We start from the raw sequence: 17,171 nt of genomic DNA on the forward strand, positions 1-17,171 counted from the left end.
GCAAAATACACCCCCTGAGCAAGGTTCACATTCCCAAAAACAGTTACATCCGTTTTTTTTGGGGGGGAGGCAAAACGCGACCCCTGCCCCTTAATTGAGCCCCAAAATTTAAGACTTTATAATAAATAATACAACACTTGCAACTTCTCAGCATTACAACAGATAAGTTAAAAGTCAAATAACTAAGGCTGACAGTTAAATCATAAAAATAATTGTCAGCAACTGAAAAACTCCAAGTTAAAAATATGCAAGAACAAATCCCAGACCGCCCCCCCCCCTTCCCACCCCACAACTTTTTCTTCAGCTTTCACAGGGCATTACAGGATAAAAACAGCAGCACTTTTATGAATAGTTTTATATAAAACAACACATCAAATACCATCACAGTGGTATGAGCGTCAACTGTTGGTGGGTAAAATATGATAGAATTCTGTCACTACCACCTCACTTGCGTGATAACTGATAAAAGATATACAACTTTAAGACAGAAATTACAAACCACTGTGGCCGGCCATTACAGTAAGTGACAACCTCATTACACAACAGTCAATAATTTGTTTAGAACTGTCATTTGTGTTTGAGCATCTTGTGAGCAATTTCCATCTGGTCAATTGCTTTTTACGTTGTACAAATTATCTAGACTATAAATGGAGGGATGTTCATGATATACATAGTAAAACAATCAACAGCTGATTCTAACACCGGACAGATCCGCATTTTGACTTTTTGCGTATGTAGCTATATCAGTGACGCTACACGGCCAGACTATTCTCGAGCCCTGATGGCGACCGACAACCGTATGGAAGCACATGACCAATGACCATTTGGAAGCACATGTCCATGGAGTTCACCCCTCGCATACTTTTATGTGCGATTTCCATCTGTACTTCCGGTTGAAAGGTTTTCCGCATCTTTGACAAGAAAACCTGGGTACTTGTGAATGACCCATTTCATGACGGCTTTGCACTCCCTTATAACTGAACGTTTGACCACAGATTTTACACTGATATGGCCTTCGCTGTGTATGGACAATCTCGTGTTGTTCACAACACGACCGCCAACGAAAGGTTTTGTCACAAAATCTGCACATATAAGGTCCTGTTTTCCCATCAGCAGTAACCCGTTTTATGGGATCTAAACAAAGAAAGAAAATTGGAAACATGGCATATCTTTTTTCTTCTTTTTTAGATTTGAGATTATAGGGGAGGGGGGGGGCGGAGCGTGCAGTTTCTCATGCAAACGTTTCATAAGTCTTATTTAGCTCACTCACAAATGGCAGATTAAAAAAGATAGTAAAACAAGACAACTTTTGAACTTCTGTCAATTTCCAAAAGACAGGTTAAATGTACACTATATCTACTGCTATGGTGTCATATCGACAACTTTTGGTAACAGAGATTACAGTGTACATACAACAACAACAAAAAGCCAGTCAAACTGGTACAGTAGCCATATCACTCAGTTGTAACATACTGTCTAAATGTATATAGAGTGATCCCAATAAACTAGGCTGCTTTAATAGTATTGCAGGTCAAACAAGCTGTACACATATAATTTGTTTGTTGTTGCTTAGCTACAACATTGATGGTCTCTATTATTGCGAACATCAATTACAGTCACCAGGTGGTGAAAAACACTAGTTTGGTGTCAATAAAGCAAATTAAACTTGCTTTAAAAGGCTGCACCTTGTCAATTAGAAAAGCTGCAGCAGCTGCAACATCCCCTGCAGCAAGGCTGAACCAATACCAAAGAATACAAATCATCTCAGCAGACCAGCCTTGCCTTTTTTTGTGAAACTGCAGATCATAAAAGCCTACGCAGCCTGGGTGCAGCCTTCTCAACATCCTACTTTTGACACAGGGCCTTATTCCCTCATTTTCCTGACATCAGGACAGTCCAACTCTGTATATCATTACTACCCATAATGAGCTTTAGTCGACTGATGGCGTAGGAAACTATCCTTTCGTTTAAAGGTCGTCCCACAAACAGTGCAGACAAACGGTCGAATGCTACTATGGGTGACCATGTGCAGCTTTAGAGCGGATGACTTTGAAAAAGTGTTTCGACAGATCGAGCACACCACCCGTTTATGATGCTTCACCCTCCAAAGCGGTTCATATTTGGAAACCGAGGCACCTGTGTACAAAATGAAATGACGAGTCAAAAGTTCTATAAGCCACATCAAAATGGTTTGCCAAGGGTTTTTTTCTAAATGTGCAGAGCAATGGTTTCAATAAAGCAATATGTCAGCACCAGCTCGAGGGGCAACGAGAAGTCTTAAGGGTACGCACCTGCTTGGACATAGATCGGTCAAGTTGACGACAACTTATAGCTGAAAAAATCTTTAACCTAGGTACGAGAGTAAAGTCTCTTAAACCCTTGCACATTTCTTGCTTCTCCTGGTACTGGAAAAAAAAATGAACCCATGAACATTGCACACCACTGTTCAGGACAACATCATGCAGCAGTCCATTTATTCTTTGACATCCCGCTGGCCCTTATTCCGCTAGCCCCTATGCTAGCCCCTACCCCGATTTCCTCCCCTTCTTTGTACCTTCCCCTTCTTTGTACCCTCCCCTTCTATGTACCCTGCCCTTCCTTGTACCCTCCCCTTCCTTGTACCCACCCCTTCCTTGTACCCTCCCCTTCCTTGTATCCACCCCTTCCTTGTACCCTCCACTTCACACGCCTGTGAAGGCTGCCCCCTTCACTTTCCCTGCCATCCCTTGCATGTCCGCTCATGTTTAGTCATATTCGCCCTCCAGCTGTAGCACCTTCCGCATTTACTGCAGAAGAATTTCTCTGTGCTTGTGTGACTTCGCTCATGAACTTTAAGATTATCGGATCTGTGAAACGCCTTGCTACAGAAACTGCACTTGAAGGGCCGAATCTGGCTATGGGTAACTAGATGCCTATTACAACGAGACTGGTTGGCAAAGGTCTTTCCGCAAATGAAACAAGTAGCTGGCTTCAACCCTTTCATTATTAACTGGGGTGACGTGTGCGGTTTATCTATAATGTAGAGAAAAGAAACGAGATAGCTAAAGTTCTGGTAGGTCATCATCGAGAAATAGGACAGGGTCTTTTGGATATCGATATAAATAAACGGCAGTGAAGAAAAAAAATGGAAAGGTAGGATCGGTCGAACATTAATGTCTCAGATTGATTGTTTCTTTGTTACTTCTTTCTTCATAAAACATCTTGAATCAGCCAACTGATGTGAAAGTTTTGTTCTACATATGTAGTGTAAATATATATAAATATATTTTTATATATGTAACCTATGTAATGAGGTAATAATACAGTGTGCAAAATGTGTGTATTGTGTATTTCTGGGAATGAAAAAATAATTAGAACTTTCTCCAAATAGTGGCACATACTTTAATTAAGACAATTAGTTAATTGTAATCTACAGTATTTTTTAATTGACAGTAATGACACTTAATAGACGGTCTACATCCATTAATTTAGAAACCACCAGAGTGACAGCATCGTTAGAAAGGAAAAAGCACAAACTTTTTGAATCCCGTCATGAAATAATTTATCCGATACTGGGGAATAATAGGCAAATATTGATGTATAGTTTTTGTAAACAGGAACCCATAGTTTTGAATTCTTTGTTGTAAGCATTAGTTTCAGAGACCTCAATATTGCAGCACAAAACGTTAAATACTAAATGATTCCCTGCAGACACCCTGGACAGGGCAATAAAAGGAAGGGAAACAAGTGCAGAGATGACAAACACGCTGTTCATTAACAGATTTAACTGCAGATGAATTTGATACATGATTCGTATGGCCTCATTACCCTGTCCTGGCTTTTCAGCCTATCAAATTGACCATCCATCTATCTATTGAAAACATCACCGATTAAAAACAGAATCAATGATTAGAGATGGGTTTTCCTTCAGAAGAGAATCCCATCTCACAAACATAAAGCCTGATTTTCACCTCAAATCAAGCAAAAGTTTAACCTGCATCCCTACATATGTTTTATGCTTCTCTCATCTACCAGTTTGGGTATGATGGTTCGGGTTCTTAGCCTACATATTAAGCTCATAACTACAATCAAGAAATTTGATTAAACCTAGAAGCACCATCCCCGCCCCTCCCCCCCCCCCATCCCTGTCAATTGTAATATCCACACAGGGTATTTTTTGTGTTCACTTGAAAATCCAACCATAAAACCTGTTACTGTTTTATAATGAAAAGTACTTTGTGGTAAATATACTGAGAAATTGACAGCTTTTAGGAACACACATCCTTGACGTACGTACATTCAATTTACACATCACAGCTGCTCATTTACTGAATTGATGCGTCGCCTCGTGGCTTCGACAATGAAAATCCTGACCGAACTTGCGATCGCAGAAACGGCACGAGTAAGGCTTCTCTCCGGTGTGCACCCTCTCATGTCTTATCATGTTTCCTTTGCAATGGAAAGCTTTTCCACAGAATTTACAGGGGTATCTCCCCGACTTGGCGTGATACGCCTCGTGCGCTTTATATTTTAAGACGTCCGTGAATTTTTTCCCGCAAAATCTACAAAAACTAGGGGAGGGCGAGGGATTGGAGGACCCTCCTGTACTACTTGGGGAGCTGCTCTTTGGTTTCTTAGCTGTTGCTGCTCTGTCTGCCGAGGGGGAGAGGAACGGTTGATTGAACTGACCAAGGGTGGTTTTATTTTCAGATCCACTTAATTCAACCAATTTACTGAGCGAGGAAAGATCACTTTGGCGGATGGAATCCTTTTGACCGGGCACCAAACTCTGCTCATGGACTTGATGAGTTGGAGGGCAAGTAAGAATTTTTCCTAAACAAAGAAACAGAGATAACTTTGGTGAATGTCTGAACGGGAATGGCGTCAGGGTGTCTATGGCAACCTACAGTGAACACGCCATCACCACAAACAAGGGAGCATTTAAGCAACTTTGTTTAGTGGCCCTATCTTGTGATTACGACCAACAGAGAGTACAATGATAAGGACTGTGTTCAAATTTTCAAGGAAAAGAGCAAGTTGCAAAACAATCAGGCGCTCTTTGAAATGCCTCAATACTGGAAGGAGAGGTATGATCCATGAAATTCAATTCTTAGATGTAGAAAGTTTCTAAAAGACATTCCGATTTAATCAGAGTGTGACCCTAACATTCGCAAACTTGGTCAAACGTGACCCTGCCATCTTCCGGTACATCCATCTTGAAGTGATTGCCAAAAACACAGAAAACAAGAAAGGACAATTTTAAACTCAAAAAGGTTCATGCAAAGATGTTGTATTCATCATGGTATTAAAGTTCTTTACTCTCAGTTGACAAAAAACGTTTTTTTCTTCTATCGTAATTAAAGGAAAACTTGCCCAAGAGACCCACCATTTGTTGTTAAGAAATACTGCAAGTTTAATAACAAGAAGTCCCAAGTTTCTTATGGTCGTTTAAATATTCACGGTTTCAATGCATGGTTGTAACAAGGGGATGGTCATAAAGTTTACACCTAATTAGAAACCATTATGTTAATGAATTCAAACAAGTTTCAAGTCTTCGGGAATATGATTTTGCAATAATGCAGCGAGGGAAACTCTTTAAACACAAGAATACTAGTATATAAGCAGTACTATGTATACTGCTCCAGAAAAAGTACATAACAGTCTCACTGATACTTAACCTAAATAAAACAACAGCTGCAGATATCAACCAAAATGCAACATATCGTTGTGCAATGTACACATTCAACTACATCAATGTTTCTTTCTTTAATACTTCCTTCTTCTTTTTCTGTTCATCCAGTTGGTTTACTGTATGTTTCGACGAACGAACGAACATACAAAATGTATCGTAAATCTACGATCAGGGGGGGGGGAGACTTTGGTAGTTGTTCGCTGGGCCGGGTATGACACCCCAAAGGGTACACATCTTTCCGTTAACAGTCTCTTTAAGGACCTGCCATTCGTAATCATAGTTTGACCGCACCTTGACCCTGACATACTTTCTCATGTGCTCTCTTGATATTTGACCGACTGTAACCCTTCCCACAGAAGCCACACTTGTAGAACCCCCTGTGGGTGTGACTCCGCTCGTGTACTTTACAATTATCCGACCGCTGAAAACCCTTCCCGCAAATACTACAGTGGTGCGGACGGACATTGACATGAGTGATTTGGTGTCTCCGCAGGGCATTCTGCGTGCAGACCTTGCCACAGATATTGCAAATCGCTTTCCCTCTCTTACCAAAACTTGAAATCCTCTCCGCAGAACTCAACAGATGATCTACACAAGAAGAAAATGGACACATGAATAGTCTTCTAATTTGGTATTGTATCAAGTTTTGGCATATCGCCATAATGAGATTTTTGGGGCACAATGGGCCGAAAACTGACATCCCCAAGGCAGTCGCTTCTCTTACACAACCTTCCACTGCAGAGACTACAAGTGTACATTTTATTCTCTTAAACAAGAAATCTTCCGACTTTCAATTTAACATGTCCATTTTTAAAAAACCGAAGTAACAAGGTTTGGATAATCAGTTTTCAAGGAAAAAATTTGTCCCCTCTCCATATCTGCTCATTTGAATGTCCTCAAACAAAGTTGCCCTGAAGATGGCAAAAATTCTTACAGGACTTTTTAATCGGCTTCTCAATCAATGGTTATTTGAAAATGGGATAATACTGTCAGTTTCCTCCCATTCATCTCCCACTCACACATATTTGCAATCTGGCATTAGACGAACAAAGTAGGGTCGTAAAAGAGATCTTTGCTATGGATGGGAGAAATTCTTTCAAGTACAATTTTCTAAATGGTTGTTCTGCATTCTTTGTTTACATTGTGGACATGGAGGGAGGGAAGGGTTGGGCATGCATGGAGGGAGGGATGATTGGGGGATGGGTAGCACTGAGATTGGGGAGGGGAGGGGGCGAGTTTCCCACTTGGCATGCATCATCTCATCGCACCACAGAGTATATTTGATGCAATAAATACATGACAGTTGAAGAAATACAAAAATCCTGAACTTCCTTTTCTTGCTGTATAATGGTTTTAGGATTGAATTGTACAACCTTCTTTCGCAAAAAACTTGTGTTAAAAAAAAATGTCCTTGACAATTTACATAGTTTTTTTTACAAAACGGCTACTATTTTAAAACAGTAATTCACAGGTCTTACACTATACACTTCAAAGAGTTTGTACATTTGTACAAAGGATACACGCTGTAGGCAAGTAACCGGCAAACGAATCAATCAATTAACAAAACCAGTGATCAATTAACAAAACCAGTAATCTCCATTTACTGTAGAACTAAGGGTTATTGAAAACATCTTTATCACCAGAACTAACGACTTTACTAAATACGATATTACTCAGCACTTCTAAAGGCATAACATAGTCAGTATCTCGGACAGAATTTTCAGCGATATTTGAAGGCGCTTCCTGTGCTTCCATTGCGATTGGCCTGAAAAAGCAGTACATTTGTGGAATACGACACTTTCGCCTCGGTCTGTACGTATGTTCCGGTTAGCGAAGGGGTGTTGTCCTAATTAGAGAAGCTTCCATTTTTTCTTACAATGTGAGATATGGTTGGCACGACTAGAGTTGCTAAGCCAAATGAAACTCTCTCCGCAAATTTTACAAGTTTCCTTTTTATTGCTGTCTAATTGGTGGACCCTTTCGTGTTCCCGCCTTCGCTCGGCGTACCGGAAGGCCATGTTACAGAATCTACAGGCGAAGGGTTTTACACCCGTGTGGATGCGCTCGTGCCTTTTACACTGCCACCCCGTGGGGAACGGTTTCTGGCAGTAGAGGCAAGTTTTTCGGATGTCGCGTCTTCCCGGCCTCCCTAGACGTTTAAGATAAATTCCGCCAACGACACCTGAGCATGAAAGAAAAGACACCAGTCACTAACACTGACTCTGAACATCCTAATCAGAAAGTTGGGACGGACGGACAGACGGCGACACAATTTTCACGGACATTTAGCAAAACGATAGAAATGGAGGCACCCCTGGAAGAGAGAGCACTTCCACCGATAAAAACAGCACAATTGTCCGCCACTGGAACGAAACTAAATGAAAGTTTCCGCCTGAACTACAAAAGTTAAAGGATGGAATCATAATCTAACTTGAGGAGAAACTACGAAGCTGGACAGCTGTGGAACCCAAACTGAGGAATAGGTAGTGGCAAGTGTGACAGATCCCAGTCGAGGATAAACACATTTCATAGATTTCCGGAGGATCGCGGCAGAAGCTATGTTGGCCCTTAGCGTATCCCCTATTTTTACTTGGAAACTTGCACGGGGCAGGTCCTGCTATGGATTTCTTTGGCATTCACAGCTCTCAGGTAAACTTCCCCGCAATTTACGCAGGTTTCTACTTTTCTTTTGTCAATGGCGTGGATGGCTTCGTGCTGTCGAATCCTGTCGCGGTACATGAATGTCTTTGTGCAAAATTTACAGCGGAAGGGCCTAACGCCAGTGTGGATACGCTCATGCCTCTGGCAGTGCCAATTGGAGTGAAATGATTTCTGACAATACGTGCACGACCAGCGTCTGATTCGGTTCCTCTGAGGCTGGGGTGGTGGTGGGGCTTTGGAGAGAACCAAGTTTGCCGCTCCTAGGGCACCACCTACGCACAAAGAGAAATGGGTACAGTTTTACTTCAAGGGAGAATTCCAACCCATGTTTTTAAAGAGATGAAATATTCTACATGGACGAACAAATCAAGGAACAACCTTCGAAAGTGGTAACCCAAGTCGACACGATGAAATATATCAGAGAAGTTCAACTGATCTTAGACAGTCTTTTTTTAACTTTAGAAAACAAACAAAATGGCTTAAAAGAGTCTAAGAACTATGGTGTTTCCACGAAAGCATTAACTTCCGCTAAACAAGATTTCAGTGAGGCAACAAGACAGAAAGAAAAGCTGCAGCAAGGCTGAATCAGTATCAAAGAATCTGAATTTCGGCAGATCAGCAGAGCTGATTGTGTGAAATTGTAGTGCCTATTGTGTGAATTTGCACAGCACAAAATCTGTCAAGTAACACAGCCTGGCTAGAGAAAGCTGCAGCCCCCTCAGCATCCTGTTGATACAGTGCTTAATATGTAAGTTAATACTTGATAAATACTTGGGAGGCCTAGTTGAGTATTGCAACCACAGGTTTACAGAGACTAATCCTCATGTTCCTTCACCACACACCTTTCATGCCTTTATGGTTTAGTTTCTTCAACACGAAACTCACAAAAATCTACCATGTTAGTAGATTTTTAACAAAAAAATCTAACAAAAACTACCATGTAGATGTACGTTATGGAACGTGCTGGAATATGACAAAGTCACAGGAATCTCTCAATACAGTAATTAACCCATTATGTGATATTTGCTGTTTCTAACTCCACGTTCAAAGTGTATCCCAGAGTGTTTATATATTTATCCCTGAAGAGAACTGTAACACTCGGTTGATCAGCTGTACTACTAACTCAACAGCTTAAAGGTCTCTTGCTACAGTACCTAAAGTTTTACCAGACAGAGCCCCTCTCCTGCCCCCCCTCCCCCAAAGATTGTTCATACTCCTAGCCACTACAATCTCAAACTTGTGTCAGTGTCTCTACAGGATGTCTTTGTAATGCTAATCCCTAAAGCAAAGTGTTTCTTTACATGTTCCAATACTCTCACCCCTAAGAAATTGAAAAAAAAGGACCTTTTGCACCCTTTTCACCAGCTGTGGATAAATGCTACAGTATCCACATCATCTTATTTCATGGTCTCTGCCTATAGTTTTAAACCCTCCCTACCTCCGCCCCCTCCCCTTCCCCGCCCCCACACCTTTAGAGTATGCTTTAAAGGAATTAATACAAAAAATGCCATCATAAAGAACAAAAACGGTGAGATGTTTCCACTAATTAATGCATATTTATTTTGTAATCTGTGCTTCTAATTTTTCTGCAAAATATCATCAAGGTAAAAATAAACTCAAAGACTGTATTTATGGATTAAAAGTCATCATTTTTATTCTTTGTTCTTGTGCCAAGTGTTGAGGAGCATAAAATAATATTCTCTTCAAATCTTCCTGATTCCTCAATCAAAACCTGATAATTATCCATTGTATCCTTATGCATATTTTGATGAAAAGTAAACTGTTCCCTCATAAAAGATTTCCCAAAGCTTATTTCAAATACTAAAGAATATATAAAGAAATTATTTGAGAACTTCTTATAAATGTATGTATACATCCTCTTTACAAGTATTAAATTATGAATTAAGTATTCAATAATTCCAACCTCTGCAGTCACTTGGTACAGGAATATCAACAAATATTTATTAGATCTATATTTTTATTCCTACCTTTCCTGTTAATGATAAAAGGCCACCTTGCAACATAGCTGACAAAGGGACAACCCTAATTACACAATGTCAAGAGCATAAATTATACTATATGAATACTTTAACAAAATTTGATCAAAGTGGTTCTTATCTTGATCACAACTGTGAATTCAACAACTTTCTGTTACACCACAACTTATTTTAACAGTCCTGATGGAAGATCCTGGATCGTGAACCTATAAAAGAGTTTGCTGACCACTGCTTCAATTGTTAGGAACGATAACACCAGATCTGGACGTAAATGCCTTTTGTCCCCCCCTGATGGGACAGGCAACTTAGAACTCTGGAAGCATTTCACACTGATCGTACTATCTGAAATGAGGTTTGTCATGATTCCCCTCGGCGTTTGTGAATCTGTTCGTGTCTCCTGCAATTGTGTGCAGACACGAAGGCCTTCGAACAGACCTTGCAACGAAAGTTTTTTATCCCAGTGTGTACGAGCTCATGCCTTTTACACTGCCAACCAGTGGGAAAGGTTTTCTGACAGAACTGGCAAGATTTCCGGAAGGGCAATTGAATCTTCCTGTGTCCTTGTTTGAGCTGCGATGGCATACTTATTCTCCAATAATCTACGCACAAAGAAAAAGACACCAGCGTGACTGACCAAAAAAACGAAGGTAGAAGCAAAGGCTGTGAAATCCGTATCAATTTAGTGTGCCATGTCAATCAATCCAAGTGTTCCAGTATATAGTAGCGCTTGATACTTGATCTATTAACCTTCAGTATCCCATTCCAATTCCTTTATACTGCCCTCATATTATGTAACAAATGTGTGAAGTGGTTATATTCACTGCATAAAACCTGGCAGCTCTTGTAGTCGTCAATGCAAATGGAAATCTAGACTTGCGAATCAATTGAATATTCCAACAAGCAGCTTGATATTACGACTTACACATGTATACATGTGGTAGAAATTCCTCTCTGAGTCTACTCAGCCGTATTCCACTGTCCCACCAGCTTGCGACTAAAACTGAAAATTGAACCTCACCTATAGGAATTTGAAAACTGTGCTTTTGTCTTTAAGTGGACAAAAGGCAATGGCTTGTGATACACAACCAGCTACAGTCATGTCTCTATCTGAGATGGAGAAGAAAGGGGAGGGGGGGGGGGGGGAAGAGAGAAGGCTTGCTTAACTCAGCAGGGGTAAGAATATCTTTCAATCTTCTTGTAGAGTGCCCAAACACTTTTTTATGCCGATTGCAGAGGCATTTTCGGTAAAAAAAAATTCTGACACTCAAAGTCTCATAATGGAATCATGTATGCTTCTAGATGACGAACATGAGTCTTTTCGTGTCTATGACATTTGTCCTTATACAGGAACGCCTTAGAACAGATCCGACATTTGAAAGGTTTTACTCCTAGGTGGATACTTTCGTGTCTTTTTAACTGCCACCCAGAAGGGAATGTTTTGTGACAAAACTGGCATGCCTCTTTCATCAACAGCATCTTCCGTCTCTTGTGAATATTTCCAGTCCAAGGGGGGTTACCGACAGTAACCGCCGGGGTTCTGTCACCTACACACAAAAAGAAAGACACCATCAGCACTACCCTGGAAAAAAAACACTACCTTCAATAATTTCTATAAAATTATGGCACTATTTTCAAGATCAGAATCACTCAGGCTTTTGACATATCTGACTTCCACAGACACCTCCTCTCTTACACACTACATTGTGTAATACAGTACACCTTACTTCTTGTCCTACTTGAAAAGGACAAGAAAAGAATCAGAAGTTTCTTGAAATACTGCTCAAATATATTTTATCTCAACTATGAAAGCCTGGTTGGTAAAGTAAACACTGCTGCTAGAAATGAGTTCATTAGACTAGCTAAGAATATAAAGAGTTCTAAAGATCACCCACTTCACTCGGAGTTGATCTCTCTGTGCAATAGAACCAACAAGTACAATCTACGAAATCCTACTATCTTGCCAACTTTTAGAATTATGCTTTTTAAGTGCTCATTTATCTACAGAGCAGCCATTTATATTCAAAATGGGTTCTTAGAATCCCTGTTATAATACTTTTAATCTTTCAACCTTCTAATCCTCCATCTTATTTTTTATTTGTTTCATGCTTTCATGATTGTACATTTTACGTCTTTTGTGTATCATTATTATGTGTCCTATTTATAAATTTTGTAATTTACACTGGAATAAAGAAATTGAATTGAATATCAAACTGATGCAGGAAGACATACACAAAGGAGCCATTTCTTTGTAAATCACACCAAGGGCTTATGAGTTTGCGATTAGCTATAGCAAAGGTACCTACAAACCCCTACAGAATCACATGATCAAAAATAGGTACTGAAGGGGGTAGAAGGCATCAGAAACTTACAAGGTGAAAGTAATCATGTGCTCACACAATAAAAAGTACACAAGCAGTAATGTTGTTCCTATCAGTGTACAACAGGTACAGTGGCAACAGGTACAGTAGGCAGAACAGAATGTAAAATTATTTTAAGAAACGACGATAGCCGAAGGAGTAAACATTCTCAGTTTGTTTCTTTGGTATGGTGCAAACAACGGGCCAATGTGACTGGAGGGAGAGGGATCGAAACTGTGAAGGTTTGTCAGTGATAGTGAAATTTTTACTGATATTTAAAAATACTGAAATATTTACTGATTAATTTCATAAAACTTGCAGACAACATTTTAAACTGACCAAAAAATGGTTACAAAATACAAATTGATTGTTAAGATAGCAAAAATTTGTTTAAGCAGCTTTGGAGATGGTAGTTGTTTTCAGTGGTGTACATTGCATCCGTGGTTAAATTCTGATATTTTGACATGACAAAACAAGTGTAATAATAAATATAGCAACTTAGAGCAGCTGCTTCGCAGTCAAAGCAGTACACAGACAGTATGACAATTGTTCTTCAAAAAGCTTTACTTTTTGCATTTTTTAGAAGGTTGTTAAAGTTGTGAAATTCTAGGCATGGTTACAATCCCATCTTTATGGCCAAATTTCAACGGTACTGATGAGATTTCATAGAGCTAAAGTAACACAAAAAGGGTTTATCTGGTAAATTAAATCTTTCCTTTAACCAGATTTGCTCGGTACCATTTAGATTGTGAAGGCAACGAAAACTGCAGCTTTAAAGGGGCCCTCCTCAACCAAGGACAACTCTGCCAATTCAAACAGCAAGGGAAAGCTTCCCAACAGATTAACCATTGTACAGCATGGTTACTACATGCTTGTATTGAGCACAAATACTGCATCAGATATTTCCTCACAAGCAAGCATTAAATGTCTCACTGTAACTCCATGACTGCAAACTGTGACGAGTCATTAGAATTGTTTTTCACTAATTAGATTCACTGAAGTAATTACAATATATATACATGGTCGACCACTTTATTCAAGGAATTTCTATACTTTATTACTGATAATAATAATCAGCAGTTATTTTTAAAACGCTTGTGCGACCACAAATGTGGGAGAAGCCCCAAGAGCTTAAGGGTTACAACTCTCATGTCGTCAGGTGGCTTGAAATTCAACATTTTCAACTCAAATTTGGAATCTTTTTCAATTTTAGAAAGTCATTTCAGATGGGAAAACCGTAGATTGCTCTTGGTATCGAACCCTGAACCTCTCGATTAATAAGCCTCATTTCTTCAAATACCACCACCTTTATCCGCTCAGCCATAGCACCGATGAATGACGAGACAAATACTTCATCGGAAGGACAGAAAGTTACTGTTAACAGTTAGTTGTTCGAATAAAGAAGTTCTGAGATCAGATGTTGTTGGTAAAACACAGGCACTTCTTAAGGCACACAGTCTAAGTGTGTGCCTCACTGTACAGTACTTTCAATACTCAAGACTGCCTAGATAGTAAGTCATTATGTCACACAACCAAGTAGTCATTGACAAGTTTCACTGTACTATTACAATGTTAATAAACGGCTGATTACTTTGTTTGAGTGAATTCTCTCCAAGTGAAATATGAGGCAGGAATCATGACTAGTTACAAGAACTGTCATTGCTTAATAAAAAGAGACAAATACTGCATAAATGGGATTTATCCGAGTGGTTTCATTCTTGGAAAAATATGCTATGCAGTTCATAACTAGTTTCATTACTCAAAATAATAATTAAATAAAAAACATAAAACTGTTAGCAAACTGCTCAGAAGAGCCTGTGTAAGAAATTACAGTATGTAAGAGTAAGTGGGCCTGATATTTCGATCCTAACAGGAGGCTAAATGACAAGTAACAGAAACTACAAGGTTTCAATGATGTTATAACTGTTCTTTTATGATGAATTTCACTTCCTCTACTCTATTCCTTTTTATCAGATTACTACAAAAAAAATAAAAAAATCTGTTTGGGAGGGGTAGAGTTTAAATGTTTTTGTATTGAAGCATAAACATGATATATCAGAAGAACCATGAGCTTCCAAGGGTATGACAGAGTCTAGGATTGTAAATGTACTGTATCATAAATACAAATAATAAAAGTCAGTAGAAACAAAATGCTAAGCACAATTCCTCTCTCAGTGATGTTTTTCTTTACTGTAGACAAATACACCGACAAAAATGTGATGTTTTCTAGAGCCGACGTCACACTTTGTTGTCGTAGTACAATCAGTATTGCACTATTTACAGAGCGCAGCGGACTGGGCTAGAGCCCATGGCTTTAACGACTTTTAGAAGTTATTATTTACAGCACGAGACAGAACTTCAGAGACTAACGTTACTGCAGAAAAACAATCACACGCTGAGCGTTTGTTCACCATTTTTATTTCTCTTCGTACTGTCATCTTGGAGAAGACATAATGCAGATGTGGGGAGAGATTGGGGCAGCCATTCTTGCTGAAAGGCACATGGAATAAATTCTGGGGAATTCTTCAGAATCAGATAATAAATTGGATATATCTAGCTCTTACTAGATATCCCTCCTTCCCTCCCTCCACCCCCCCCCCCACTCATCAGTGGTAGGACTTACGTTCATCAAAAAACTTTCGTTTCCAACTGCTTTTCAATACAGCATAAATTTCCTGAGCTGCATAAAATATGATCAGCTTGTGAAACGTTTTGCAGTTGCATTGACACTTGAGACAGAAAGACATCCTTGGAGGTGCTTAATATGAATGAAGAATACATGGTCCACCCATCTGGAATATTCCCAACAATTTAATCTATATACCTTTCAGCAATGAAGGAATCACTTCTCTTTCGCTATCACGTCAGAGTCAAACTACTATGGAGGTCTCTCAATGGTAACAGTAAACTTTCCGAATGAGAATATCTCAGAAAAAATTACCCCGACCCCTCCCCCACTTATCCAATCCCATATCCCACCCCCCCCCCTTTTGGTCTTGTTTCTTTTCCTGATTTCCAAAAATTAATCAGACTTTTTTCAAATTGTTCCAATACTTTTTTTCTTTTATATAAATGATAAATATTTTCTCCTCCCTCCCCATTCAATCGCCCAATTGAGTTTTCCATGGTTCGCACTATGGTGAAAACTTAGCATGTGGGGGGGGGGAAAGACTTAGAGATGTCTCAAGTCAAGAGATGTTTCTGAAGGAAAGAAGATGTTGTCTTGAATCAGGACTACCTGTTACCTGAGGAATCCATAGTAATTTGACTGTGACATATACATGTATATTTATGCAGTTACATTTTCTGTCTTGGCGTCTCCGGGAAAAGTTGCCATTTTTTTAGAATTGAGGCTCTTGACTTACCTTGCTGTATTGTTCATCATCACAAACCTCAATTATAAGTATAAACCATGCATCAAAAACCAGCCAAAATGCTTTGTACAAGTTTTAAAAGGAGCAATCTTCACAACTGCAACAGTTTTCAATAAGATTTTTTGAAGTTCACACATCGCCCCTTTGGAAGACGAAGATATGGCATTTCTATACTGCAAATTGACAATCTAATTTTCTTTGCTTGTCATTTATACAACACTGCTTGCACTCAAGCTGACCAGACCGATTAAATATGGAAAGTTCGTGAAAATCTAACCCAAGTGTGTATTAACTGGTTACTATGGAAGCGAGGGTTATTCCAAAGCTTATCTGCTTTTCACTTCTTGAAAACCTCTCAAAAAGTGATACATTTAAACTATTCAATATCCAATAAATGTTTGGACCAAAGAAAACTAACTGAACAGCATGAAGATACTGACCATGTTCAGTTAAAACCTTTGAAAAGTAATCAAGCCTACAAAAAGATTTTCATTCATTCCATCTGTAGAGTAATTTCATTACCACACCAACAATTTTTAATGTAATGCTTTAGTATTTCTCATCTGTAAATGCCTGACCTATTTACCTTTTTTCTTTACTCTTTCTCTTGGCAAATATGGATTGTCTCCCCTATCACAATGCAGATATGCTCTTTGAAAACATTATACAAAACACCTTGACTGGATGTGTGATGGCAAAACATGATACACAGAAGTAATTTGCAACGAATCAAACAACTTGTGTCAAGTTCTACAAATGTCCAAACTCGGTTGCTTCTCCCACGCTTTACTGTATTCCAAAGACTAGCATTTAGAGTTAATACATTAGCTACAAATCAACTTTTTTTCCTTCTTGGTGGGGAGGATAGGGAGGGGTGGGTGTGGCGTGGATGGGAGAAAGATCGCGTGTTGGACGGGAAGTAGGTGTTGGGACTTATTTTTCACAACTCAGCAGCTCTCAGATGGGCACAGCAAATTTGAAGTACATCTACAAACCAAGCTGCAACCCCACCCCCCCCCGCCCCCTTCCCGTTTGTTCACTTGGCAGATAGTACCCTACATTATTTAATTGGCACACAAATTTCACAGTACAGGGCATGAGAAAGACCACT

General features: G+C 39.4%; 1 protein-coding gene across 31 annotated transcripts in view; it reads right to left on the reverse strand.

The window, feature by feature from the left end:
- Positions 1-17,171, reverse strand: part of LOC139965640 (uncharacterized) — a 77,466-nt gene that overhangs the window by 50,620 nt on the left and 9,675 nt on the right. The window contains exons 9-10 of one of the 31 annotated variants that reach the window (XM_071968235.1): positions 4,277-4,812; positions 2,875-3,012 (exon numbers count right to left, since the gene is read on the reverse strand). The exons of 22 other annotated variants lie outside the window; for them this stretch is intronic. In XM_071968235.1, coding sequence (XP_071824336.1) covers positions 4,301-4,812 — 512 coding nt within the window. In that variant the 3' untranslated portion in view covers positions 2,875-3,012; positions 4,277-4,300. 8 more of the 31 variants (XM_071968415.1, XM_071968469.1, XM_071968406.1 and 5 more) reach the window with 8 other exon arrangements.

The sequence above is a fragment of the Apostichopus japonicus genome, chromosome 1 (assembly GCF_037975245.1).
Source record: "Apostichopus japonicus isolate 1M-3 chromosome 1, ASM3797524v1, whole genome shotgun sequence".
Classification (NCBI taxonomy): domain Eukaryota; kingdom Metazoa; phylum Echinodermata; class Holothuroidea; order Aspidochirotida; family Stichopodidae; genus Apostichopus; species Apostichopus japonicus.